The sequence below is a fragment of the Urocampus carinirostris genome, chromosome 20, assembly GCF_059441175.1.
Source record: "Urocampus carinirostris isolate Australia breed hairy pipefish chromosome 20, RoL_Ucar_1.0, whole genome shotgun sequence".
Classification (NCBI taxonomy): Eukaryota; Metazoa; Chordata; class Actinopteri; order Syngnathiformes; family Syngnathidae; genus Urocampus; species Urocampus carinirostris.
Window position 1 is genome coordinate 27,251,045 of NC_142368.1, and position 26,229 is coordinate 27,277,273.

General features: G+C 39.8%; 1 protein-coding gene across 5 annotated transcripts in view; it reads right to left on the bottom strand.

Moving 5' to 3' along the window:
* Positions 1-26,229, bottom strand: part of rngtt (RNA guanylyltransferase and 5'-phosphatase) — a 232,015-nt gene that overhangs the window by 204,278 nt on the left and 1,508 nt on the right. For all 5 annotated transcript variants that reach the window (XR_015848263.1, XM_088324944.1, XM_088324943.1 and 2 more), the window contains exons 2-8: positions 25,853-25,962; positions 25,673-25,776; positions 25,431-25,519; positions 23,324-23,399; positions 19,695-19,947; positions 9,007-9,116; positions 8,151-8,252 (exon numbers count right to left, since the gene is read on the bottom strand). Coding sequence is in view for 4 of the 5 variants with exons in the window: in XM_088324943.1 (XP_088181069.1) it covers positions 8,151-8,252; positions 9,007-9,116; positions 19,695-19,947; positions 23,324-23,399; positions 25,431-25,519; positions 25,673-25,776; positions 25,853-25,962 (844 nt within the window). In the remaining variant the exon portion in view is untranslated. The remainder of the gene's footprint in view (positions 1-8,150; positions 8,253-9,006; positions 9,117-19,694; positions 19,948-23,323; positions 23,400-25,430; positions 25,520-25,672; positions 25,777-25,852; positions 25,963-26,229) is intronic.

Below are 26,229 nucleotides of genomic sequence, written 5' to 3' on the forward strand. Positions count from 1 at the left end.
GACTTTAGAAGTCTGCATCATACCTTAATTACGGGTATCATTTGCTATATGTGATGCCAACTGTGGTTCTGAAATTGTATACCATCTGTGAAGAAGCCACCAACACATCTCTTTATTAGGGACTTATAAAAGAAATTTGATCTGGAAACACAAGAAAGTCACACTTTACAAAACCACAGGGCCCTTATTGCTATTGTGCAAGGGCGAGCAACAGTAAGTCCTGTGTGGGGGCTTGCGTTTGGCGAACCTACAACGGTTTGGAGCAACGTGAATCATCCTGCCCTCCCAAACAGACTACGAGACTTGTCATGGATGGTGACTCATGAGGTTCTCCCAGTCAGAGCTGTAATGCACCACCGAGGAATGTCAGCGACTTCGACGTGCCCTCGACCTGGCTGTGGCGCCCAGGAGTCGGTGAGGCACCTTTTTTGTGAGTGCAGCGCTGCCGAGGACCTGTGGACAATGGCCGACCAACTAGGAAAATTCCCGGACTTGCCAGCAGGGAAGGTCCCTGACGCACAGTACGTGCTTTACGGGTTGAGTCGGTCGAGGAGGTCACCGAACGACTTTGCCAAGGACTGGCTCACTCTCGCCGCCATCAAGGACGCCATCTGGACCTCCAGAAACCTGCTGGTATGGAGGTGCAGGCAGATCCCCCCCCGTGGCTGTGCTCCAAATGGCTGCAGATACCATACAATCTGCGAGCGGCAGGCCTAGGACACAGCCATAGAGAAGAATCGTCTACACTGTGGGGGTCCCGGCAGCAATGGCCTGGTTGTGGAAAGTAGAAGCAAGAAGGGAGACGACCCACACAGAGGACTGGAGGATGCTGCTTGGGAGGGTGTGATGGCAGAGCTATGCCCTTGCACAATAGTATTGCCCTTTACACGTTGGTTAACTACTGTTAAAAGATAATAACTCTGAAATTGTTTAACTGATGTTGAAAATGTCAGGAAGAAATTTTAAAATGTCATATTGTTACGTCATATTGTCAGATATAACAAAATTGTGAATATTTCTTGTTTGATGTTGAGATTGTCGTGTTTGTTTGCTGCTGTTGGTGTCGGTGGATTTGTTCGGACCAAAAAACAATCGACTTTGGCCTGGACGGATCTAATGAAACTAACAAAGATGTTTATAATGAAATTGTGAATATGCTTGATTGCTGTTAAGATTGTCGAGAAGGTTTGTTCAAACCTCACATTGTTTGTTTGCTGTTATCAGTGTCAATAAATTTGTTCAAACTAAAAGAATCGCGGGACTTTGGGCCTGGACAGAGCTATTGACACGAACGAAGATGTTAAAAATGTCAGAAAAAATGTCAAAACGTCGTGTTGCCGGACATGACTGAATTGTGAATATGCTTGGCTGTTAAGATGGTTGTTCAAACCTCACATTGTGTTTGCTGTTAAATGTCATATTGTCAGATATAATGAAATTGTGAATGTGCTTGATTGCTGTTGAGATTGTCAAGAGGGGTTGTTCAAACCTCGCACGTTTGTTTTCTGTTATTAGTGTCAATAAAATTGTTCAAACAATTGAAAAGTTTACAGCGTGGCCCGGGTTAAACTTGTGACTGTGTCGTAAGTTTTACTGCGGGCCCCCGCGGCTTAAACATGAGTGCGGCTTGTATAAGCACAAAAGTGCCAAATCACTCAAAAAGTGGTGGGTGCGGCTTAGTCAGGTGCGCTCTATAGTCCGGAATTTACGGTATTCTGTTGTTTGGTCCACTATTTTTCTTTCCGTCCAAAGTATCAATATTTGAATAAAGAGGAGGAAATTAAAAATGTCTTTGAGAAATCTGATTCATCGATTAATCGAAAAAATATTTAACTAATTCATCAATTAAGAAAATCATTGTTATTTGCAGTCCTACTTGCAAGGTTGGGCCCTGATGTCAAATCAAATGTTTGAATCAGGACTTGCCCAACACTATTCTGGAAAAAGCAGAAATGAACAAAAAAATGTGGGAGTGCAAAGAAAAACCAGCGTCATGGGAGTGTTGGCCAGATATAGTTGCACTTCTAAAAAAGGTGCTTGAGGTGGGAGTCAAAAAACATTATCAAAACCTTCAAAATACAATAACACTCTACAGACTGCGCTCAAGAAGAGGGGGGAAGGCAATTGTTTGGGGAAAAAAATAATGACGCACACTGAAACAGAAGGCGCTCGGGAATGGTGGACAAAAAGCCGGTGTCTGTGATTATCAAATGGAGAATACCTAGGATTTGGTACTATGGAGAAGTCTTTTTTGTTTTGTCTAATTGGGCAAGAGCGCACCCTGCCATGTTCAGAGGCAGCAGGAGAGCATTAATGCCCTCTGCCTCCTAGCAGGCTTCTTTTTTACGCTTTCACCGTATTCACATTGATCTGTCCACAATAGTAACATCTGTCAAACGCATTACACCAACGTGAAAATATTCAAAATAGTCAGTTTAATACCGGATTTCCTCAACCGCATGAGCCAACTGCGCTTTCTTCCTAATGATGTGCAGACTATCATTGTGTTGTCTTATTGCCAGGTTGTTTCTGGTAGCAGGACTGACTGATGAGTATTGGCCTCACGATTAACGATGCATCAATGTGCAACACTGGCCAGCTTTTACAGGGTTCACAGACCTTTTTCAAGCAGGTTTTAAGCACTTTCAAGGCTTATTTTTCAAAAATTTCAGAACCTTCAGAGGAAGAAATTCACCGCCGATCAAAAGAACGATTTTTTGTTGCTGTTGATTAAAATAGTCATTATCTTGCTGCTAGCACATACTTTGTGCTATATTGAGATGTTACTACCTACATTTTACGATCCTTCTGCATCAATGGGCTGCTATAGACAAGTTTGTACTAGTCATTAATCTGTGCAACCCTATGAGACTTCTTGTGATTAAGGGCTATACAAATATCAATTCAATACGTCAATACGTCACACAAACACAGAAAGGGGTTTATCGGTGTTGAGTCATACTTACATTCAATATGGAAGACAAAAAAGAAAAGGTATTGTATGTATAAAAAGCAGGGGGGAAAAAAGTCAAATTTTGACAAATTTTAATTATATTGATTGCTATGAAGCAGTGTTTTCAATCACTTAGTCTTAGACAATGCTTATATTTTGCTTTTTGATTAACATATTTTAATTCTTAAAATGTTTTGCAGTGGATCTGTGTCTAAATTGGTGAAAATAGAATTGTAAATATTTTTGTTTGCATTTCATCATTTATTAATAGCACTAAAAAGTTAAAACCCCTAAAATTGTCAATAAAGGGGTCAATTTATTTGCTAAGACCATTTGTAAAACTTTGAGATAATACTTTTGTTTAGAAGTATTTTTTTCATATTCTATCATTTTTTAAACTTGTTTAGTCCTTTTTTTTCCTCATTTTGAGAATTATGCTACTGGATTGAAAATTTGTTTTTACTGTATACTGTATGTGGCAAATTAGACATTTTTTCTTCAATAAAAAAATTGTCAGAAACAAAAAAATCTGCCAATTTGGTAGAAAATATATGTTTGCAGTGAAAAAAAATACATAATTTGTCTTCTTCATTGGAGAAAATTCAGTGGTTAATGTAACATTCTAAAGATTTGGCCAATTTTTAAAACAATAAGCTAACAATCCATTTAATAAAGATTTAGTTGTTTATTAATCCAAACTATGTTGATGCCTTTGTGGACGAACAAAAATGTGATCAATCGATATGTAAAATGTTTATTTGAAGACCTGAAAGAAAAGGGAAAGGGAAAAATGTGTGCTGATTTTTTTAAAATCTGGCCTGACTTTACTTCGCACATTCTATTTATGAAAGGGGTAAATTGTTGGCTTACGATTTTGTTTTACTTTTCTTCTCTAAAGATGTCACCTCGTTTTCAGTTGAGTCATAGAGAAATTTCAAAATAGGCCATATACGCAACTGCTGCTGACTGACGCATTCTCCCTGTTAAGTTGCTATATGATTAACGGAGATATTTTTGTTTTCCTGTCTTCCTCTTGGAGGAGTCAGGGGAAAAAACAGGTCAGAGTTATCTGCAGAAGAAAACAAAATATCTTGCAGAGACATTTGAATATTTTCATTTACTGACACTTGATATGATCTGGATCAGAGTTGCCCTGTCTCGCTTTCTGGGGATTAAAACGCAAATACAATCCCGACATTAGTTGAGGTCATTACAAATTCAGAAGTGCAAGCTTTGCCACAGTATAAGCGTAAGAGAATTTTAATTTCAGCACACCACCAAGCCCCCCCTCAAAAAAACAGGTTCGTACACCTTTTTCATGGCCAAATTCAACAACTTATTGTGCACTTTTAAGGCAAATTTTTCAACTTTTCCAGTACCATTAAAGGAAGAAATCCAACTCGTTTTTTTAAAATTAGTCACAGAACGTGAAGTGGTCCTTGCCATAATTATGCAGAATGGAAGTGGTTTAGAGAGGCAGTGTTGAGGAGTGCAAAAGAAGTGTGTGGAATGAGAATAGTTGGTCGAGGTATTAGGAAAGGAAGTGAATGGTGGAATGATGAGGTATCAGAGGCTGTGACAGAAAAGAGACGTGCCTTTGAGGAGTGGCTGCAAGATAAGAGCGGCGATGCGTATGAAAGATATAAAGTGAAGAAACGGTTGGTAAAAGCGGAAGTGGAAGCAGCGAAAAGAAAAGCAAATGATAAATGGTGTCGAAAGATAGGAGTAAACTTTGAGGAAAGGAGAAAAGTGTTCTGGAAAGAGGTGAAAAGAGTAAGAAACAGTGAGTCTGGAAAGGAAGAGAAAGTGAAAGATAAGGATGGTAGATTGCTGTTTAGCGGTAGTGCAGTCAGGACGAGATGGGCAGAGTATTTTGAGGAGTTGCTAAATGTGGAGGATGAGAGAGAAGTGAGAGTCGAGGCGATCGATGGTATGGAGAGAATGCCCGTGTTGGGTGATTTAAATGTGAAGCCTGTGGAAACATGGGAGATGCAAGAGGCAGTGAAAGAAATGAGAGGGGGGAAGGCACCTGGGTTGGATGGTTGTACTGCTGAATGCCTGAAAAAAAGGTGGCACAGCTATGATTGACTGGTTAGTACGCTTGTTGAATTTATGCTTTTTAAGTGGTATGGTTCCTGTTGATTGGTGTAGTGCATGTGTGGTGCCATTGTATAAGGGTAAAGGTGATAAGTATGATTGTAGCAATTCGAGAGGTATCAGTTTGTTGTCTGTGTATTGAGTCTTGATTAAGAGAGTGAGAGAAAGAACGAATGAGGTGGTGATGGAGGAGCAGAGTGGTTTCAGGAAAAGAAGAGGATGTGTGGATCAGGTGTTTGCAGTACGACAAGTGTGTGAGAAATATTTTGCAAAAGGTAAGGATGTTTATTTGGCTTTCATGGACTTGGAAAAGGCGTATGACAGAGTTGATAGAGAGGCGTTGTGGCAGGTGATGGTGATGTATGAAGTGGGTGGAAAGTTGTTGGAAGCATTGAAGAGTTTTTATATGAACAGCAGAGCATGTGTAAGAGTAGGGAGGTGAGACGAGTGAGTGGTTCCCTGTGTTGACTAGTGTGAGACAGAGGTGTGTGATGTCACCATGGCTGTTTAATGTGTACATGGATGGTGTGGTGAGAGAGGTGAATGCACGAGTATTTGACAGAGGTGTAGACATGATGGACAACAGTGGAACAGTGTGGCAGGTAAGTCAGTTGTTGTTTGCAGATGACACAGCGCTTGTGGCTGATTCTGAGGAAACATTGAGAAAGTTGGTAACGGAGTTTGGAAGAGTATGTGATAGGCGTAAGTTATGTGTCAATGTTGAGAAGAGTAAGGTGATGAAGTGTTCACGTGATGGAGTGGGCATAACGTTAGAAATCAGGTTGCATGGACAGGTGCTGGAAGAAGTTAAAAGCTTTAGGTACTTGGGTTGTGATGTGGCTGCAGTTGGTGGAATGGAGTGTGAGGTATTGCACAGAGTGAATCAATGAAGCAAGGTTTTGGGTGCTCTGAGGAGAGTGATGAACAACAAGAGTATGAGTATGGATGTTAAGAGGGGACTGTGTGAGAGTGTGATTGTGTCGAATGTGTTGCATGGTGCAGAGACTTGGAGCCTGAATGCAGATTTAAGAAGGAAGTTGAATGTTTTTGACATGAAGTGTTTGAGGACTATGTTAGGAGTGACAAGATTGGATAAACTGAGAAAAGAAATTGTGAGAGACAGAACTGGAGTAGTCGTGGAACTGAGCAAGCGTGTTGATAAGAGAGTACTCGGTTGGTTTGGACACATGGAGAGGATGGATGAGGAGCGGTTGTTGAAGAGGATCTACAGAGCAGAAGTCAATGGAAGGAGACCAAGAGGAAGGCCGCGATTGACGTGGATGGATGGTGTTATGAGTGCATTGTTGGAAAGAGGTCTGAATATAATGAAAGCTAGAGCTCTTGTTGGTGATAAAAAGGAGTGGAGAGGTGTTGTGAAAGGATAGTGGGATTGTGGACGCGTTCTTAAGTATGGGCTGGGCACCCGTATGATGCGGCAGGGGTAAACCAGTGAAAGCTGTCGGGCCCTGCTGTTGAACAAGAGTGTGTTGTGTCACCCTGACCCGAGTGACATGGACGCTTTCTAGTGTTCCATTTCATCTGGAGGGACGAAAGCAAGACCAACTTGGGTGCCGAGGTGCCTAACTTGTTTGGGTGTTTGGGGAATTGGGTTCTCCATGGTCCAAAAAATGTTGTGTGTTTTTTTGCTATTTATTTCCCTTTTTTTTCTTTGTTATTGTATGTGTGTGTCTTGCTGTTAGTCTACCCTCTTGAGGGATATGACCAAGGTAGATATATATATATATATATATATATATATCAATCTATTATATATACAGACATGCATACATATACACATGCATACATACATAGATGTATATACACATACATACACGCGCGCACACACACAAACACACACGTATATATATATATATATATATATATATATATATATATGTTTCAGATATCATGCAAAAAAAAACTGTCTCTTTTTTCAAATTTTGTTTGTTTTAGAATTTTGGTATCCCTTTAGAGGTAATTTATAGTCTTGGTACTCTCTGAACCCTTGTGAAGACAGTTCCACTTTTGCCAAGTGACTATTTTATATTGTGGTATCGGTATCATTTCAAATAAATTTGGTATTGAAAATACAGAGACAACCTTACTAAACTTAAGAATGTCTTTTCATGTGAACATTTTCGGGTTAGGAAGTATCCGAACAAGAAAATATTGCCTCTAGTTATGGAAGCGTTTCAGGATACTAAGTCAAAATTAAAGTACGCGCTTCTACGAGCCCATACAAGTTTCCGAACGTAAACAAACTGGCTATCGCTTCAAATCTGTCTGGTAACCCAGTTTGCATGCGTATATAGCACCATGCTCTTCAGCATGCTCTTCGTGTCACCGTCAAAGTTAGAGGAGTTAAGAGACGATAAGGAGGAGGGGTTCCGGTAAGATGACAGGGAGCAGTACGTAGCCATCAATCAATCAATCAGCCTAAATTAAATACATTTTCGCAAAATTCCATGAAGTCTCAGCATTTGTGGAAAGGAATCACAGTGGAAAAGTGTTGAAGAGTTGGGCTTTGCGCATTTCTGACAGGTTGACAAAAGCCGGGGCAAAGGCAGACGTCATTGGATACGTTTTTCAAGAAACGCAATGGTATATAAATATTCTTATTATTTCCTTTAATCTTTGTTTTTTACACAATGTGACTCTCGTTTTATCTTTATTGTGCAGTAATCTTATTTTAACATGTAATTGTTTCATGTTCTGATGCTTCTTTTATGATTTATCCATAAAAATATCACACTATACTTTTGCGGCGCTCGGAAAAAAATAGCGCTATTACATTCAAAAGGTTTCAAAAGTTTGCAGGTTATAAAGGGGTACAACTATACCTAGTATCTAAATTGAAACACTTATCACATCACATTGTTTAAAAAGCAAAAAAACAAAAACAAAAAAAACAATACTGCCTCTTGAAAATAAAACACTGGTAGAAAAATAAAACATTGGTAGATAATCAAAGCATACACTCATCTACCAACCCTGCTGACTTTCACGTCATTAATTTACAGGCAAAAATGAATTTTGCTTTGCCCGCAAAGGCTTTGAAGTTGAACACTTCTAAATCAAGCTGTGTCAAATACAAACTCACCGTGTTCCATCAGCCTTCCAGCTGACTTTGTAGGGATGCTGCTCCAGAAAACAAAGGTTTTGTCGATCCATTGAGACGGGCTGAGCGCCGGGGAAACCAGACCTACAAGTAAAAAGGGGCATACCGTGTTGATGCAGTTCATTAGATGACAAAAACATTTCTTGGACTCTGGCACAAGAAGCTTTCATGGACGGTTCAATGTATCCGAGGAGACGGGTGGAACCAGGGGCAGATTATAGTATGCCATGTTTAATTTGAGGCCAGATAGTTGACATCGGTAAATGTCAAACTGTTTATTAAAGGAATCTCTCCCACGCAGATCATCAGGGTTTGTTCACTTTTATTGTGGCCAAAATCAAGCACTTTTCTAGCACTTTATAGGCCAATTTTTCATTTTTTCCAGCACGTTCAAAGGAAGGACGTTTTTTTTGTTGTTGACTTTGATGACTTAAATAAAGTGGTTATTTTGCTGCAAGCACATACTTTTTGCTATTTGGAACTGTACCTATCTATGATCTGCAGAAGACTTATAACGCCGCTAGCCGCTTAGCCTTAGCTCCGGCACTGCATCCACGATAGGGCCCCCTCATCACACCGGCGCGAGAATGCTTCAGGGCAAGGAGTTGATTCCTCGGATAAGCACATTTTTGTGCGTTAAAACCCATAACGATATGATAGACTTATTAAAAAAAAAAACGTAATTTTTGTGACCCAACCGTAACACTGTAGTAGGTTCAAGAAAACCGTACTCATTACGGCAAAACCGTAGTACTTGGCAGGTATGCTCTCTCACCACGCCCACGAATGCAAACGCATGCACGCACCTTTACCCGGAAAGAGCACGAAAGAAGCTTACTTGTTCCACTCAGCCATCTCTTGACACATTCTTTGTATCTCGCCTAGTTTGGGCTGCGTGGTGACCTGCGTGACGCTTTTTACTGTCACGCCTTCGAGGAATACTGCACCCTGAGAGGAAGAATAAAACAAATCAGTATAGTAACAAAAAATATGACAGGCTCTCACATATAACCAGTGTTGGGAATGAAGCTGTTATAAATAAGGCCATTGCGTAACAGCATTATATTTTCAATAACAGGGTAATCTAATGATTTTGTTCCGCTGTTACAACGCTGTTACTGTTACTAATAGTAAAAAGTGGCAGAAAACAAACGTTTGTCTGCGTGTTTACGTACGTTTTACGAGTCCACGCACATTTTTATGCACGTTCACGTACATTTTCATGCGCGTTCATGTACCTTTTGTGCGTGGTTACGTACAATTTTGTGCGTGTTTACTTTAGTTTTTTGTGCATGTTTAGGTACATTTTCGTGCGTGTTTAAGTACATTGTTGTGTGTGTTTAAGTACAATGTTGTGCGTGTTTACATACATTGTTGTGTGTTGTGTGACCACAGAATATTGCAATCCACAGACTATTATTACACCATCCCCTGATCTAAAATCTACATTAGGGCAAGGAAAAACTCAAAAACCTCAACATGAGGGAAATGAAGAAACCTTGAAAAGGGACCGCACATGAGGTAATCCCCCTTCCAGGATGACCAGGCTGCAATGGATGTTTCAATAACAAATAATACACAAATATTGTCAACATAAAATATAGGTTATTCATATGCTATAGAATAGAAGTGTGTTTTAAGCCTAGATTTAAACAGTTCTACTGAGGTTGCAGATTGAATCTCAGGGGGAAGAGCATTCCACAGGAATTTACGTACATTTTTGTGCGTGTTTACGTACGTTTTTGTGAGTGTTTACGTACGTTTTTGTGCATGCGATTTTGTGCATTGCTAAATACCATTTTGTGCATTGTTACATACATTTTTCTGCTGGTTTACGAAAGTCCTGTGCTTGTTTGCGTATGTTTTGTGTATTTGCGTACAATTTGTGTATTAGTGTACATTTTTGTGTTTGTATACATTTTTGTGCATTTATTTAACATGTTTCTGAGCGCTTTTTGACACGTTTTAGTGCATGTTTACGTACATCTTTGCGCGGGTTTTTGTCTATTTTTTCTCATGCGTGTGTTTGCGTACGTTTTTGGGTGTGTTCACGTAGTTGTTTGCGTGTCATGATTGCCTAAGTGAAGTCACCTGGGGGCAATCGTTTGGCGCGCTGGAGCACGCTCTCTGACGTTCTCCTCTTAAGCGGTCAGCGTCCAGAGGAGGATGTCAGACCGTACTTCTGTATTCCTGTGTGTTTCGCAGATTACCAAGTACCAAAGACTACTCTTGCTTGATTCCTGCCTGCCTTCTGATTTTGACCTGTTTCTGTTCCACGTTTTCGACCAGCTCTCCCACCCTGGCCATCGACCTGCCCGCTAAGCTGTACCGATTCCACCTACCTGTCACGGAACTGCCATTCTGTCCGAAGCGGCTGATGACCGACAGACGCCGGCGTCCAAAGCCAGTTCCGACAAATCTTTCTAATAAAGATTCCTTTGAAACAAACGCAATTGGGGGCGAGATTCCGTCCTCGTTCATGACAATGCGTATTCGTACAGTGTTGTTCATGTGTTTTTTTACTGTTTATTTTTGAAGCACTTCAAGTGTAGGATAAATCTGTTGCTGGTGAGGATCAATAAACATTACAAGGTTCTACAACAAAACTACCTGTATGTTCTTCTCTATTCAACTGACTCGAATACTGCTCAGAAAATTATAAATTATTTGACAAACTGTTTTTTTAAAGTAACGGAAATAGGTAGTTTCCCTGGTAACTTTTACTATTTAGTGATTCAGTTACTAGCTACGTTACTTTTTTGGAAGAAGTAGTGCCTAACTATAACTAATTGGTTTTTCAACGTAACATGCCCAAACTGTATATAACATCATACTCTCACACATGCACAACTGCAGTGCCTTGAAAAAGCAACAACTCAAGTTCCTTAAATGTTGGTTGGGTTGGATCCCTTTGCTTTTCCATAATGAGGGTCTGTTCATGCAGATACCATACAAACATGGCGGCGACTAGTAGATATGGATTGCGCTATGAAGAAATATCAATTTATCGATCTATGAATATTTATTAAAAATAACATTGGTATGGTAGTTCATGTATTTTTAAGTGATTATTCTAATCAATTGTCTTTTTTTATTTTCTGTACCACGAGGATGCACGAAATATACTGTCCCTATAAGGTTTGATAGCGATCGTTTGTGCACAGCATTTTTCATGTCTTTTCACTAATGCTCTATAGCAGGGATCGGGAACCTTTTTGACAAAGAGCCATAAAAGCAAAAATATTTTAAAGACATCAATACATATGCAGTAACACTTTTCTTCCAGCGGTTACTTTAGAGGAGGGGTCAGCAACCTTTTCGGTGTGGTGTGTCACTTTCAAATTCCCTTGTAAATCAGTGTGCCACACCAAGAATAATGACTCACACAAAAACATTTTAAAATCTAACAGACCTGTGATTTTACACCAGTCCAAATATACAACATGGATATACATTGAAATCGTATAACTGACCAATTAATCTTCCACTATTCTTGTTCATCAATAAACTAAAAAATGAATGTGAGCAACATGTGGAAAGGCCTATAGACATTCATTACTTTAACCTCTTACCATTAGAACCAACCAGAATCAACCATTCTTTATCAACAAGGAACTACAATTAAAAAATCAAGTGATATGGACAGCCTCTAAATAACACGGCACGCAACTGAAAATGTCTAAATTTCTGGTAAAAACGGCCATTAAAAAAAAAAAATCATTATCATTTTGCCGTGCGCTCGCGTGCCACTGGTTAACCCCTCGCGTGCCACCGCTGGCATGCGTGTTATAGGTTGCCGACTCCTGCTTGAGAGTGTGGATGCTCATTTTGAACGCAATTTTGTCGTAAACAATGTTGCAAGCAAACTCATTTAGTAAATCGTCAAAAAATACTGCAAACGAGAAGGACATCGTCAAATTTACATTCAGCGCGGACTACAAGAAACAAGAGAGCGAAGGGAGTGCCTTGCGCTGTGAAGATTTGTCTACCTTTAGTGCTGACCCAATTAAATTGCTCCGAGTGTGACTGGTGTTGTGGGTGTATTTTGAGTGTTTTCTGTGGGTTCATTAACAGTGTTGGGCACATTACTTTAAAAAGTAGTTGGTTATAGTTACTCACTACCTCTTCCAAAAAGTAATTGAGTTAGTAACGGAGTTACTATAGAGTAACTCAGGGGTGGTCAAACTTTTTGAGTCGCGGGCCGCATTGGCTTAAACATTTTTTGAAAGGACCAGGAGGAGAAAAAAATGTTGATTACATTTTTTGTATATAGCGATACAGTCTCAAATACAAACCTCAGCAATACCTGAGTGTAGCTCCTATGTTGTTAGACAGAGGAAAGAAAAGCTACTGGACTTGTTCTAGGTTTGAGGAGTGGTAATATTTATTTTGTTAAATATGTTTAGTTTCGGGCAGCATGGCGGAGCAGTGGTTAGCGCGTGTGCGGCACAGTTCTGTGGTCATGAAATCGAACCTTCCTGTGTGGAGTTTGCATGTTCTCCCCATGCCTGCGTGGGTTTCCTCCGGGCACTTTGGCTGCCTCCCACATTCCAAAAACATGCATGTCAGGTCAATTGGCCAGGTCCAAATTGTCCCTAGGTGTGAATGAGCGAGTGACCTGTCTGTCCCTGTGTGCCCCGCGACTGGCTGGCAACCAGTTCAGGTTGTCCCCTGCCCACTGCCCGAAGACAGCTGGGATGGGCTCCAGCACCCCCGCGACCCTACTGAAGATAAGCGGTGCAGATAATGGATGAATGGATGTTTTATTTATTTTTCAGTATGATAGCCGGTCATCTACTCTAGTTTCGTTGTTAACCTATTTCTAGTAGAAAAAATTATGTTTATCTGCACTGATGGTTTAGAATTAACAATCAATCTATTTTGTGTTAGAATAAGTTACACAGTAATACACTTTGAATTTCAATGACAGTTCAAATGAATGACAAGAAGGTTCATTAAATAAGCAAAGAAAACACAATTCCAATGTTTTCCAGTTCAGGGGATCCAAAATGCATGGGTGGAGAAGCACCTTTTCCGTTACTGCTCTATCTAGTGTTAAAACCGAGAAGTGCAACAGGGTTGAGCTCAAGCGCCATGTGCGGGCTATATTCAACTATACAGTATTTTCAGGATTTGCTGCGGGCCAATAAAAACTGACCTGCGGGCCACGGCCGTAGTTTGGACACCACTGCTCTATCGTAAGAGTAACTAGTTACGAGTGAAAGTTACTATTTCCATTACTTTTCAAACAAGTTGTATGTCAAAAATTTTAAATTGTCAGAACAGCATTCAAGTCAGTTGAATAGAGAAGAACAGTTACCGTGAATTCCAGAGAATAGAGTCCACTTGATTATATGCTGCACCCAGTACATTTTTGAAGGATAAAACATTTTGTACATACCCAAGCCGCACCTGACTATAAACTGCATGTCCCCACATTGAAAGATGAAATATTTACAAAGAAAGAAAGACGATACACACAAAGAGTTTTAATAATATACTGTACCTCAACGTACCAACAGCCCGCCGATAGTCCACTGGACTTTTGATAAACAAATACGTGTCTGTTTAATGTCACCAGACACTGAAATACAGGACTGTCTCAGAAAATTTGAATATTGTGATAAAGTTCTTTATTTTCTGTAATGCAATTAAAAAAACAAAAATGTCATACATTCTGGATTCATTACACATTAACTGAACTATTTCAAGCCTTTTATTATTTGAATATTGCTGATTTTGGCTTACAGCTGAAAAAACCTCAAAAATCCTATCTCAAAATATTAGAATACTTCCTCAGACCAAGTAAAAAAATAATTTTATAACAGCAAAACTAAATCAAACATTTGAAAATGTCCATTGATGCACTCAGTACTTGGTTGGGAATCCTTTTGCACGGATTACTGCATCAATCCGGCGTGGCATGGAGGCAATCAGCCTGTGGCATTGCTGAGGTGTTATTGATGCCCAGGATGCTTCGATAGCGGCCTTCAGCTCATTTGCATTTGTAGGTCTGGTGTCTTTCATCTTCTTCTTAACTATACCCCACAAATTCTCGATGGGGTTCAGGTCAGGGGAATTAGCAGGCCAATCAAGGACAGTGATGCCATGGTCAGTGCACCAGTTACTGGTGGTTTTGGCACTGTGGGCAGGTGCCAGATCATGCTGGAAAATGAAATCCTCATCTCCATAGAGCTTTTCAGCAGATGGAAGCATGTAGTGCTCTAAAATCTCTTGGTACACAGTTGCATTTACTATGGACTTAATGAAACACAGTGGACCAACACCAGCAGCTGACATGGCTCCCCAAACCATTGCTGACTGTGGGAACTTCACACTGGATTTCAAGCAACTTGGATTTTGCTCCTCTCCAGCCTTTCTCCAGACTCTGGCGCCTTGACTTCCAAATGAAATGCAAAGCTTGCTTTCGTCTGAAAAGAGGACTTTGGACCACTCTGCAACTGTCCAGTGCTTCTTCTCCATAGCCCAAGTCAGACGCTTCTTCCGTTGTCTTGAGTTCAGAAGTGGCTTGACCATGGGAATACGGCTATTGTAGCCCATTTCCCGGACACGTCTGTGAACTGTGGCTTTTGATACATGGACTCCAGCTTCAGCCCACTGTCTCCAAATTCTGGAAGCGGCTCTTCTTCACAATTTTGTTAAGGCTGCGGTCATCTCTCTTGGTTGTGCAGCGTTTCCGGCCACATTTTTCCCTTCCAACAGACTTTTTGTGGATATGCTTTGAAACTGCACTCTGTGAACAGCCTGCTCTTTGAGAAATTTCTTTTTGTGTCTTACCCTCCTGATGGAGGGTATCAATGATGGTCCTGTGGACAGCAGTCAGATCAGCAGTCTTCCCCATACTTGTGATTTAGTTTACTGAACCAAGCTGAGTGTTTTTAAGGCTCAGGAAACCCTCGCAAGGTGTTTCGAGTTAATTAGATGATTCAGGTGATTAGTTGAATAGCCTACTTGTATACTTTTTCATGATATTCTAATATTTTGAGATGGGATTTTTGAGTTTTCTTAAGCTGTAAGCCAAATTCAGCAATATTAAAATAATAAAAGGCTTGAAATAGTTCAGTTGATGTGTAATGAAACCAGAATGTATGACATTTTTGTTTTTTTAATTGCATTACAGAAAATAAAGAACTTTATCACAATATTCTAATTTTCTGAGACAGTCCTGTATATCATGCCACACACCATTGGAAATCTTAAACTCTTGAGATTATCGATATAATGTACTCGGCAAAGAAACAATTCGAATTAAACATGATACCTGAAAAGTACAAAGCCTGCGTAACTTACCATTACGTCCCCTTGCCGTCCTTCAACTTCTTTGAATGTCCGCAAAAATGGCTTAAAAATTGGTTACATCAAGGACAATCCATAGAATTCGACAGTGTAAACATTTGCTCCAAAACACATGATAATTCCAACAGATAAATAGGAACCTGCGCTTAACATTTCTGCTATGTTGGACGTTTCTTCATGTAATTCATTCGTTTCGCCACATTATTCGCAATATGATAATAATCCCTCCACTTTCGAATAATAATTTTTCCATGATGAGGGTCTGTTCAAGCTAGTTTTATTCATGCACAAAGCGCGAAGTTACATTAAACTTGCGTCTTACTTGACACATATATTCCACCGGACTCACCCTTACCTTTTCTGCTCAGGCGCCCCTGGCGGCCATTCGAAAAAAATGCATAGATTAGACGCATCATTGCATAATCCGCAGGGTTGATAGATTGTGATAAAAGTCATGGCTTATAGTCCGGAATTTACGGTAGTTGGTTTATAGGACCTGGTAATATTTATTGCACCTCAATAGCAACAGGATTATAATATATCACAAAAATAAGAATAATCCGAGAAGTCGTTAGGTAGCCAAAAAAAGTGAACTGAGACAAAAGAGACGCTTCTTGAAAAAGAGCGGGAATTCCCATGACTAGTCTGATAAACCTGTTCTCTTGGATGCGGCCGTAACGCTTCACATGATAACTTGATAATAAAGACTGGAGCCACCATCATTTTAGGCACTTTTATGTATCCATTTACAAGCGTGGTCAATTCAGACAGACTGCCAGAAAACACTGCAATGGTAAGTTTTTTCAAACACTTTACCCAAAATTCAAGCATTTTCCTGACTTTGAAAACATTAGATTTATATTCAAGCATTTTTCTAAGAATTTAAAGCACTTGTATGAACCCTAAAAAAGGCTGGTGACCCATGTCTTAGAATAATATAGATTATCTATACGTGCGAATGTTACCTATGATTGACCGGTGATTAATCCTGGTCCTCTGCAAGGATAAGCAGAATTTTAAAAATGGACAAATACCGCTCGTTGTATCGAGTGGAGGGTAATTTTTAGCACGATATGATCAGTTGCTCAACTTTAAATCTGTTCAGTGTGTAAAAAGTTTATATTGTTTGGTATTTTCCCCCAAACTTTTTTTGATCTTTGAATATTTTATTTTATATTTCATCTGTTTCTCAGAGATACCCTGTAAAAAATATTAAATTAATAATTACTTAATAATTTTGTGCATAATATTTTATTATCGATAATATGTTATTTAAAAAAATCTGAGGATCTGTTTATTAGCCGAAAGAGCCAAAGAGCAATATTTTATACATCCATCTGCCCTGGTCATATCCCTCGAGAGGGGTGACCGACAGCAAGACAAACACATACTCTTGGTCTCCTTCCATTTACTTTGGCTCTGTAGATCCTCTTCAACATTCGCTCCTCATCCATCCTCTCCTGTGTCCAAACCAACAGAGTACTCTATTATCCACACGTTTGCTCAGTTCCACTACTACTCCAGTTCTGTCTCTCACAATTTCATTTCTCAATCCATCCAATCTTGTCACTCCTAACATACTCCTCAAACACTTCATCTCAAAAACTTTTAATTTCCTTCTCAAATCTGCGTTCAGGCTACAAGTCTCTGCAGCATACAACTCAGTCCGCACAATCACACTCTCATGCAGTGCCCTTTGTAACATCCATACTCATACTCTTGTTGCTCATCACTCTCCTCAGAGCACTCAAAACATTGATTCATTCTGTGCAATACCTCGCACTTCATTCCACCAACTGCAGCCACATCACAACCCAAGTACCTAAAGCGTTAAACTTCTTCCAGGACCTGTCTATGCAACCTTATTTCTAACGCCATGCCCACTCCATCACGTCAACACTTCATCACCTTATTCTTCCCAACATTCACACATAACTTACGCCTATTACACACTCTTCCAAACTCCATTACCAACCTTCTCAATAATTCCTCAGAATCAGCCACAAGCGCTGTGTCATCTGCAAACAACAACTGACTTACCTGCCACACTGTTCGACTGTTATCATCAATTCTACACCTCTGCCTAATACTTTTGCATTCACTTCTCTCACCACACCATTCATGTACAAAATAAAAAGCCATGGCGACATCACACACCCCTGTCTCATACCAGTCAACACAGGGTTCCACTCACTTGTCTCACTCTCTACTCTTACACATGCTCTGCTGTTCACATAAAAACTCTTCAATGCTTCCAACAACTTTCCACCCACTCCATACATTACTATCACCTGCCAAAACCCCTCTCTATCAACTCTGTCATACGCAATATTAAATATTAAAATCCATTTCAAGGATTTCGAGCATAAGTACGAACACTGAGCGCAACATACCCACCAATTATGTCATTTCTTGAATTTCGCTAATGAGGACTCATAAATGAAAAATCTTGCGAAAGGCGTGCAATCCTTCATGCCAACGACTGCGTTCCCTGTAAAGGGTTTGAAGAGAATGCAGTCCACGGAAGCAAATGTGAAGTCTACTCTTCCAAATTGGCCACCAACCGGTGTTATTAACCTTGAGATGGCCACTCACCCACGACCGCACTTCTTCAATGATGCTGGAGGCTGAGTTGTTGCTTGCTGGCTTGGGCCCCTCGCAACCCAATGCAACAGCGCATCACGTTGGGGAGAAATTGAATTTGCCTCGACACTCGCAATGCACTTAAGGGTTTGCTTTTGGGGAACATTTCCTTTCCAAGTGATTGTCTCCGAGAGGTTTTTTTTTTTGTTTTTGTTTTTTTTTACGAGTGGTATCAACTCCATCATAGAAGGGCTAGTGAGAGAAAAAACTTATTGTGGAGTGGAGAAGTCAAATCTAACGTAACTTGAGAAGATAAAGAGTTTGCGATTTGAGGATGAAAAGCAAACAAGCACATTGTGAAACTTGTTGAGGCAACACATGGCCATAGAGTATTTAGTGCAGAGGTTTCCAAACTTTTTCATAAGAGAGTTCCCCCACCCCTTTTTTTTAAATTACTATGGACAGGGAAATCCGATTTTTCTTTAAAACAAACCTATTAGTGGCCTCTAATATCTTTGGGGATGATGTCACTGAGATAGTCAATAAGCTCCTCAGTGACGACATCCGAGCTCCTCAGTGACGAGATCATTAGGGCTCTGGACGTTGTGGGCGTGTCAGGGTTGACACACTTCTGCAACATTGCGTGGACATCAGGGACTATACATCTGGACGGGCAGACTGGGTTGATCGTCCCCCATTTCAAGAAAGGGGACTTGGAGTGTTTTCCAACTACAAGGGAATCACACTTCTCAGCCTCCCTAGTAAGGTCTTTTCGGAGGTACTGGGGAGGGGGTCCGTCAGATCGTCGAATCTCTGATTCAAGAGGGGCAATGTGTTTTTTGTCCGGGCTGTGGAACAGTGGACCAGCTCTACATACTCTGCAGGGTGCTCGAGAGTGTATGGGAGTTTGCCTATCCAGTCGACACGTGTTTTGTTGACTTGGAGAAGGCATTCGACTGTTTTCCTCGGGGAGTCCGTCGTGGTGAATAAAGAGCTGAGCCGAAAGCAAAATCGTTAGATTTCTTGGTCGATCTACGTTCCTACCCTCACCTATGGTCATGAACTGTGGGTCATGACCGAAAGAACAAGATCCCAGATACATGCAGCTGAACTGAGTTTCCCTCGCAGGGTGTGTGGGCTCTCACTTAGAGATAAGGTGAGAAGCTAGTTGAGGTGGCTCGGGCATCTGATAAGGATGCTCCTTGGACGACTCCCTCTTTTAGCATTATCGTGTGTTTTGGAATAAATATCTTACACGTTTGCATTTACTGGACGATCTTGGATGTAACGAATCCAAGTTTGCAAAGAAAGATCTCTTGAGTGACCTAGCAGGGGACTTGTTGGTGAACTACCTCAGATTTATAGTTTTCGGGTACTTGTTGCAGACTGATAGTGATGTTTCTGTGATGAGTACATTTTGAAATGGTCATCATACATTGAATCCCAAGGGTTTTCCAATTAAATGTGGCAAAAAATCATTTAACTAGAAAAATCACATGACCCAGAACTAGTGACCTATTTTTAGAACAGGTCGGCGGGCACCTCAGCTCTACTTAGGGGGCACCCTGGTGCCCTCGGGCACTACGTTCAAGACCGCTGGTGTAAAGCATTTCAATACAATCCTACCAGTTTGAGCTTTTCCTTCTTTCGCTTTCCTGGCGCCGACCCGGACGAACTGGGTCCGGAGTCTTGGTTGAGCACATTGCCCTCATCATCCACTTCGCCACCATCATCATCCTCGAAGCACCACTCAGGCAGCGTGGGCGGGGTGGGCGCGTCCTCCTCGTCACCATAGCGCCGGAAGAGTTCTTTGAGATAGTCGCCTTTGTAGATCCCGGGGGCCCGTGCTTGAGCGAACGCCGCCACGGCTGCCTCCACGCTGATAAGAGTCAATGCAGACAGGATTATTGCAAACTCACACACTGACCAGATGCTGCTCATTGGAAAAAGCTGCGTTGAATATTTTAACTTGATTAAAGTGCAACTCGAGCAGATTATTTAGGAGATGCATAATGTATCATACTCAGTCGGCATGTTTGAGTACTTATACCAGGTATTAGTATCCGCCCGATAATTAGTTCAAGGTATAAATTCGGAATGTGCTAAAAAAATGGTAATACATCACTGCATGGCTCTTTACAATACACCTATCAATACTGAGGTGTCAGCGCTGCTACTACTATTCTGTCATAAAATTCCAACAGACGTAAAACCAGAAATTCTGCAAATATGACAAACAATAGCATCACAGAAATATCATTTGTGCATAAATATGGCTCCTTCATAACAATAAATGGAATCTTGGATCAGGTAGTGTATATCTCAATACTTTTGAAATTGTACCCCATTGCATCATGGGGTTGTTTACAATATTCTGCCCTATTATCAATACTGACTATGTTAGTATATTAAAGTACATCTTTAGAAATATGAATCATAGTTTTTAGGAAATGTCAGCCTGCTACTGGTAACAATGGAAACTAGTACGATCTGTATCATGTGCTTGAGCAAAACCACCCAAAAGAAAACGGCCTGGAAACAGATTTGCACCACTAGCCTGTACTTGCCCAGGACACACCACGGGAAGCTGAGCACAGACAGCCCAGGCGGTTAAGATATCCGTAAACCGTGATTCTTCTTTTACTATATTTCATATTGGGTTTTAATTTAGGTAAAATGAGAAAAATATTTCTCAATGCCAACTGTATTTTCAACTCACGAATAGTTGTACTCATATCAAGGAAAATTAGTATTTGAAATTAGCAAAATTATCTTAATTTTAAGTAAATGGAATGACCTGTATTTAATGTTGATGTCTGTGTTCTGTTTGTAAATGCCCTTGCAACATCAATTGCAGCCTGGCAATCCTCAAAGGGGGGATTATCTCATGGGCAGCACCTTATCAAGGTTTCTTAATTTCATCATGCTGAGGTGTTGAATTTTTCCTTGCCCTTGTATAGGTTTTAGATCAGCCCTTTGAGACTTCTTGTGATTAAGGGTGTCACAAAATAAACCTGACTTGACTATTATGAGAAAATGATCACAGTTCTATGACAGTATTTGTAGCATACCATTCTAAATTTGCCTTAAATATGAGCTCTGTGACTGCATAACTACACATACCCACCCATTAAAATTAATGATAAGTCCATTCAATAGAAAAATTAGTAATTACTATGCAATACATGGAGATTACAGAACCGCTATGTAAAGAGTTTATCTGATAGTAACATTATCTCTCAACACACAGGAAGAGCCCGACGCATTGGGAAAGTATATTACACAGGAAGTAGTGGGTGGTTGGAGGGTGTGATCGGTCTACAATTTCCAGGAATTCTTCATTTCTCCGATGACCTGCCGCTCCTCTTTCTAAAGATCTAGGCCTCCCTAATGCAAGTCACCAGGATCAGTCACTATAACACATTAAAGCGATCTGGCGTGAAAACGATAAGCTCTGCTAACTGGTCAGCTTTGTGCAGGCTGATTGATCGTGACACTGTCCGGCACACAGCAACTACTGAACTAGCGAGCAAGATCACAGGCTGATGGGGAGGGAATTAGATAGATGCTCTGGCTTGTCACTTTTCAGGCACTTTCAAGGCCAATTTTTTCAGTACCTTTAAAGGAACAATATCCAACGCCGATTAAAATAACATTTTTTATTGGCTTTGATGACTAAATTAAAGTCGCTATCTTGCCACTAGCAAACTTTGTACTATTTTTAGCTGTTCCAGTATGATCTAAGATCTTTTTGTGTAAATGGGGTGCTATAAACTGGCATGAATTCTGCCATTCATTGCCAACAATATACGCGCAACTTGGCTACGTCAAACTTGCTTATAAACACAGTAAAGGCTCCAGTGTTCTCGTTTGCCTGCGTCCCTCCGTCCTAGACGCATCATTTTTGCTGGGGACGCATAGTTTCAAATCAACGTGCGTCCCCGGTACGCAACTTTTTGGACACAAAATTGTCATTATTACCCAATTACATTTTTTTTAAACAAAGATTTGCCGCACTCCAAACTTTTCGTCAGGCAGATCTGGCAGATGTTGTTTTGGTCTCACGGTTCGAGTTTTTGTCTGCACGCCAATCTCGAGTTTGGTGGAAAGTCCGTCTCTTTTTAGAGAACCGTCTTTTTTCGGCTCAACTCATTCAAGTAAGCCGGCTCGCAACGGCTCACTTGCTTTGATGCATTATATTACGAATTATTATGTTGTATAAAAAAGTTAAGAAAAAAAGGATGTATAAAAGGAGAAAATGAAAAAAAAAAACAGGTTTGTGGTTATCCCTTTAATCGGTATATTACCAACAATAATTTGATGCAGAAAATGAATTTATAATTTGATGATTAAAACTGAATGAATATATAGATTTGTATTATATATTTGTCACCGATTTACAATTTCAACCTCGATAACACTAAATTTCGGGGACCCATAGATCGCTGTTGGGACCCATAGATTTTTGAGCATACGAGTCCCCGGGACTCATCACTTTTCAGAGGTAAAGTGAACACTGAGGCTCTATAGAGGTTGGGTAAGAATTAAGATCAATACGGAAAACACAGAAAATAAATAAAGTACAGTATGTATGTATGATGTATGTAAGTATGAAATGTCAAGTGAGACAGGGGTGTGTGATGTCTCCATGACTGTTTAATGTGTACAGACGCTCCCCTACTTACGAACATTTGAGTTACGAACAACGGTAGATACTGACATTTTTTGGGGGATGTCTAAAGATATCCGGACATTGCTGTAAGCTGGTTTTTCTATTGTGTGCAACTTTTTCCGAGTACACGACATTACTGTCGTGCTTCTTTCCGCCGCTACTGGCGTGTAAAGCCCATGACTAGAGGCCACGGGGCCAAAACCATCTCAACCTGTTTCCAATAAATGTGTGGTGGCGCTGTGAGAGGTCACCCAACATCCACACCGAAGAAGGGATGAATGCTGCATTTTTTTAAACTTGGCGTCATTTATTGCATGGTCTATAGAGTTAGACTGCTAAGAAACATGGCAATGGCAACAATTTCAAGCATTTTTAAAGACTTCAGCAAGAATTCAAGCATTTTTTTTTGGACCTTGAAAATGCAACATTAAAATTTAAGCGTTTTCAAGGATTTCAAGAACCCGTACAAACCCTGTGATTCATTGCAGGGGGTGCGATCAAGCCCTGTAACATTTTCTTATGCTACTCTCGTTTTTTAACAGATTAAAAATAAAAAATACACACATAATGCACTGAACCTTACCTCCAGTCCATCTTTTCCACCAGGTAAGCACATATGAGAAAGCCCGTCCGATTGAACCCGTGAGTGCAGTGGACACCTTTGAAACAGTACAGCAAATTGACAAGAATAGTAATTGACAAACAAACAATTATTCTGCACATTAGGAAAACCAAGACTCCATTTGTGCCAATCGAATGGGAAATGCTTAATGCAATAATTTTCTAGGTTGATACCAGAGCAAGTACTCAATACTTCATGAACACTTATTTACATATGTTTTCCCTCCCGAAAAAAAGAAGGAAAGGAAATTTTAACTTATTTAGTGCTATTGACAGCTATGTACAGTACACTAAGGATCCCGTTTTACTGGCAGTAAATAAATTCAAGAAAAAGCTTCATGTCCTGATGGATTTTTATTTCACACAGCATGAAAGTGTCACTTTTTATGTAGTCATGACTTTACGAGTTTCCCTTTCACTCTTATCAACTTTTCATATATTTTAGTCATCACATCATCAATTTCGTAAATATTTGCGTATATACTTCATAATGTGTTCACTTGATATCTCAATGTATTAATTTATTCAGTCGTTAAGCAGTCTCTACATTGTTTCAAGTGATATCAATTTTGCTGTCAGCAAGAGGCCTCAAGTCTTGCCCTGGATCTCATCAGGCCACCTGAAAATCCAGCAAAATTTAGTCTTCACAGGAATGGAGTGAGGACAGGGTTTTGTGAATTTTCTACACACTCAGGGTTTCCTTCTTTTAAAATCACGCCCATTTCCAATGAGAAACATGAAAGGCCAACACTGTCAACACTTTTTGTGAAGGACACACAAAGCTCTGTGCTATATTTATAAACCCAGAATATATTGTGCTTTAGTTTTATTGCAAAAACAAAAACAAAAAACTCAACGGAACTGCTTCGCTCCAGCGATTGTTTTTCAACATTTAGTCTCTGAGACTAAACTGAGATTTTCTTGACATTTCATATCAAATTTCCAGATCCTGAATGAGTAAAATATTGATGTGTTTAAACAATCTGTTTTTTTTCCTCATCTTGGCGCCAAGCAAATACTGTATGTTAAGGTGCGTAGAGGCGCTTTATCTATTAAAAACATTAACTTTGCCGCCATCTCGTGGTATTTATAAACAATTATTGGATCAACCCATTTTGCCTTGACAAACTCACAGGCCTGTTCAATGTAAATTCTTGTGTGTGACCATAAGAGTTGGTCGATGCCATAGAAATGAATGGGAAGTTTACAACTATATTATTCAAAAGCTATGGATTTGGCCAATTAGAATTACCCCAGAATAAACACCTAGAAATCCCTGTTACAAGTCTAGTTGTCTAACCTGCATAAAACCGAATCAACTGGAAGCTGAAGATTGGACAAACCCTTACACAATTAGGAGGTTTGTGTACAATACAGTTCTGCGTTAATTAGAACGTATCTATGAGACTTAATTATTGACGATCCTAAACGGAAAAAGAGAGCCCCCTGTTGGCTGAATGTGCTTGAGATGATCAGTTCCCTGGAAAGGAATATTCTTTTTTGTACTCAGAAGGTATTTCTGCCTTAATATGTCTGTGCTGATGAAATTGTGTCTGAAATTTAATTCAGGAAGTGTGTGTTAAAGTGTTCAATATTCAGTGTTACAGCAATCATTACTGAGCGGAATAAACTGAAAACCTCTGTGCCAAAAGATAAAAAAAGTGGTTAAAAATTATGAATTAAAAAATGAAGCAAAAATACAAAAATTGAAAATACAAACAACATTACTTTTCAATGTGCACAAGCATCTCGTGAGTTTTAAAGTATTTGGGTTGCAATCATTGCTCCAGTCGGCATATTTGGTATTTTTTTCAGCATTATTTTTGGCAAAAATGAATTACATTTCAGTATCCTAATTGAAAAATATCTAGTAATAGCTAACAATACTAAGCCTCTTACTACCAGCCAATCAACAAAGAATTCCAAATCAAGCATAATCATAACAGAAATTTCCATGATTGTGAGATACAATTTTGGGGAAAAATATGACTGTTATTATAACCTAATGAGGTATCAATATTGTTTAGAAACAAATGTTGCAAATCAATTTTTGGAGGAAAATATCTTACCTATTAAGTCTGTAGGATTCTTCTCTATAAAGTGTTCGCATAGCCGGATAAACATAGCAGTCGTCTCCTTAGATGGACACTCTCCGTGACTGGGGAAAAGTTAGAACGTACTTTAAGTGTGTAAAATTGCATTTTTCTTTGGGTCTGAACCCAAATTTCTTCGATGTACAATGAAAAGTCAATCAAAATACCCCCTCCATTCCCATACTTTTAAAAGGGACAGTATAAAAAATAGCACATACCCTTTACATTGTAGCTTAACATATTTGATGCCTTCTTTTTCTATGTCATTGCGGTCGTAGAAGCGAGTTGTGTTTGTCAAATCTACAAGCAGACCCATTTTAACCTACAGAGACAAAAAAAAAACATTCACGTAACACAATTTTCAATAAAAGCCAAACTGTGGCAATCCATATAATTACATTTAAACTCCTCAAATAGTTAGAGAGCATGTTTGGGTAAAATCGGTTCTCCTCTGCAACTTGGTCATCGTATCTAGGACCCAGCATAGTTTTCATAGGCAGGAATTTACCTAGATGAAACAGATACAAAAGGGCAGAATGGTAGGTAGTTAGTTAGCAGTTTGTGTTTTTTTTCCTTTGACTAAATCCATATTGAAAAAAAAACTTCATGGGGGAGTGGAAGCGGAATAGTAGTGCAATTTTCAACACAAAGATACTGCTGGAAGTGTGAATTTCCCTACGGGGGTGGATAAAGTATCTATATATTTTCACTATGTCAAGTCAAGTCATGTTTATTTGTATAGCCCTTCATCACAAGGAGCCTGTTCTGTGCAGAT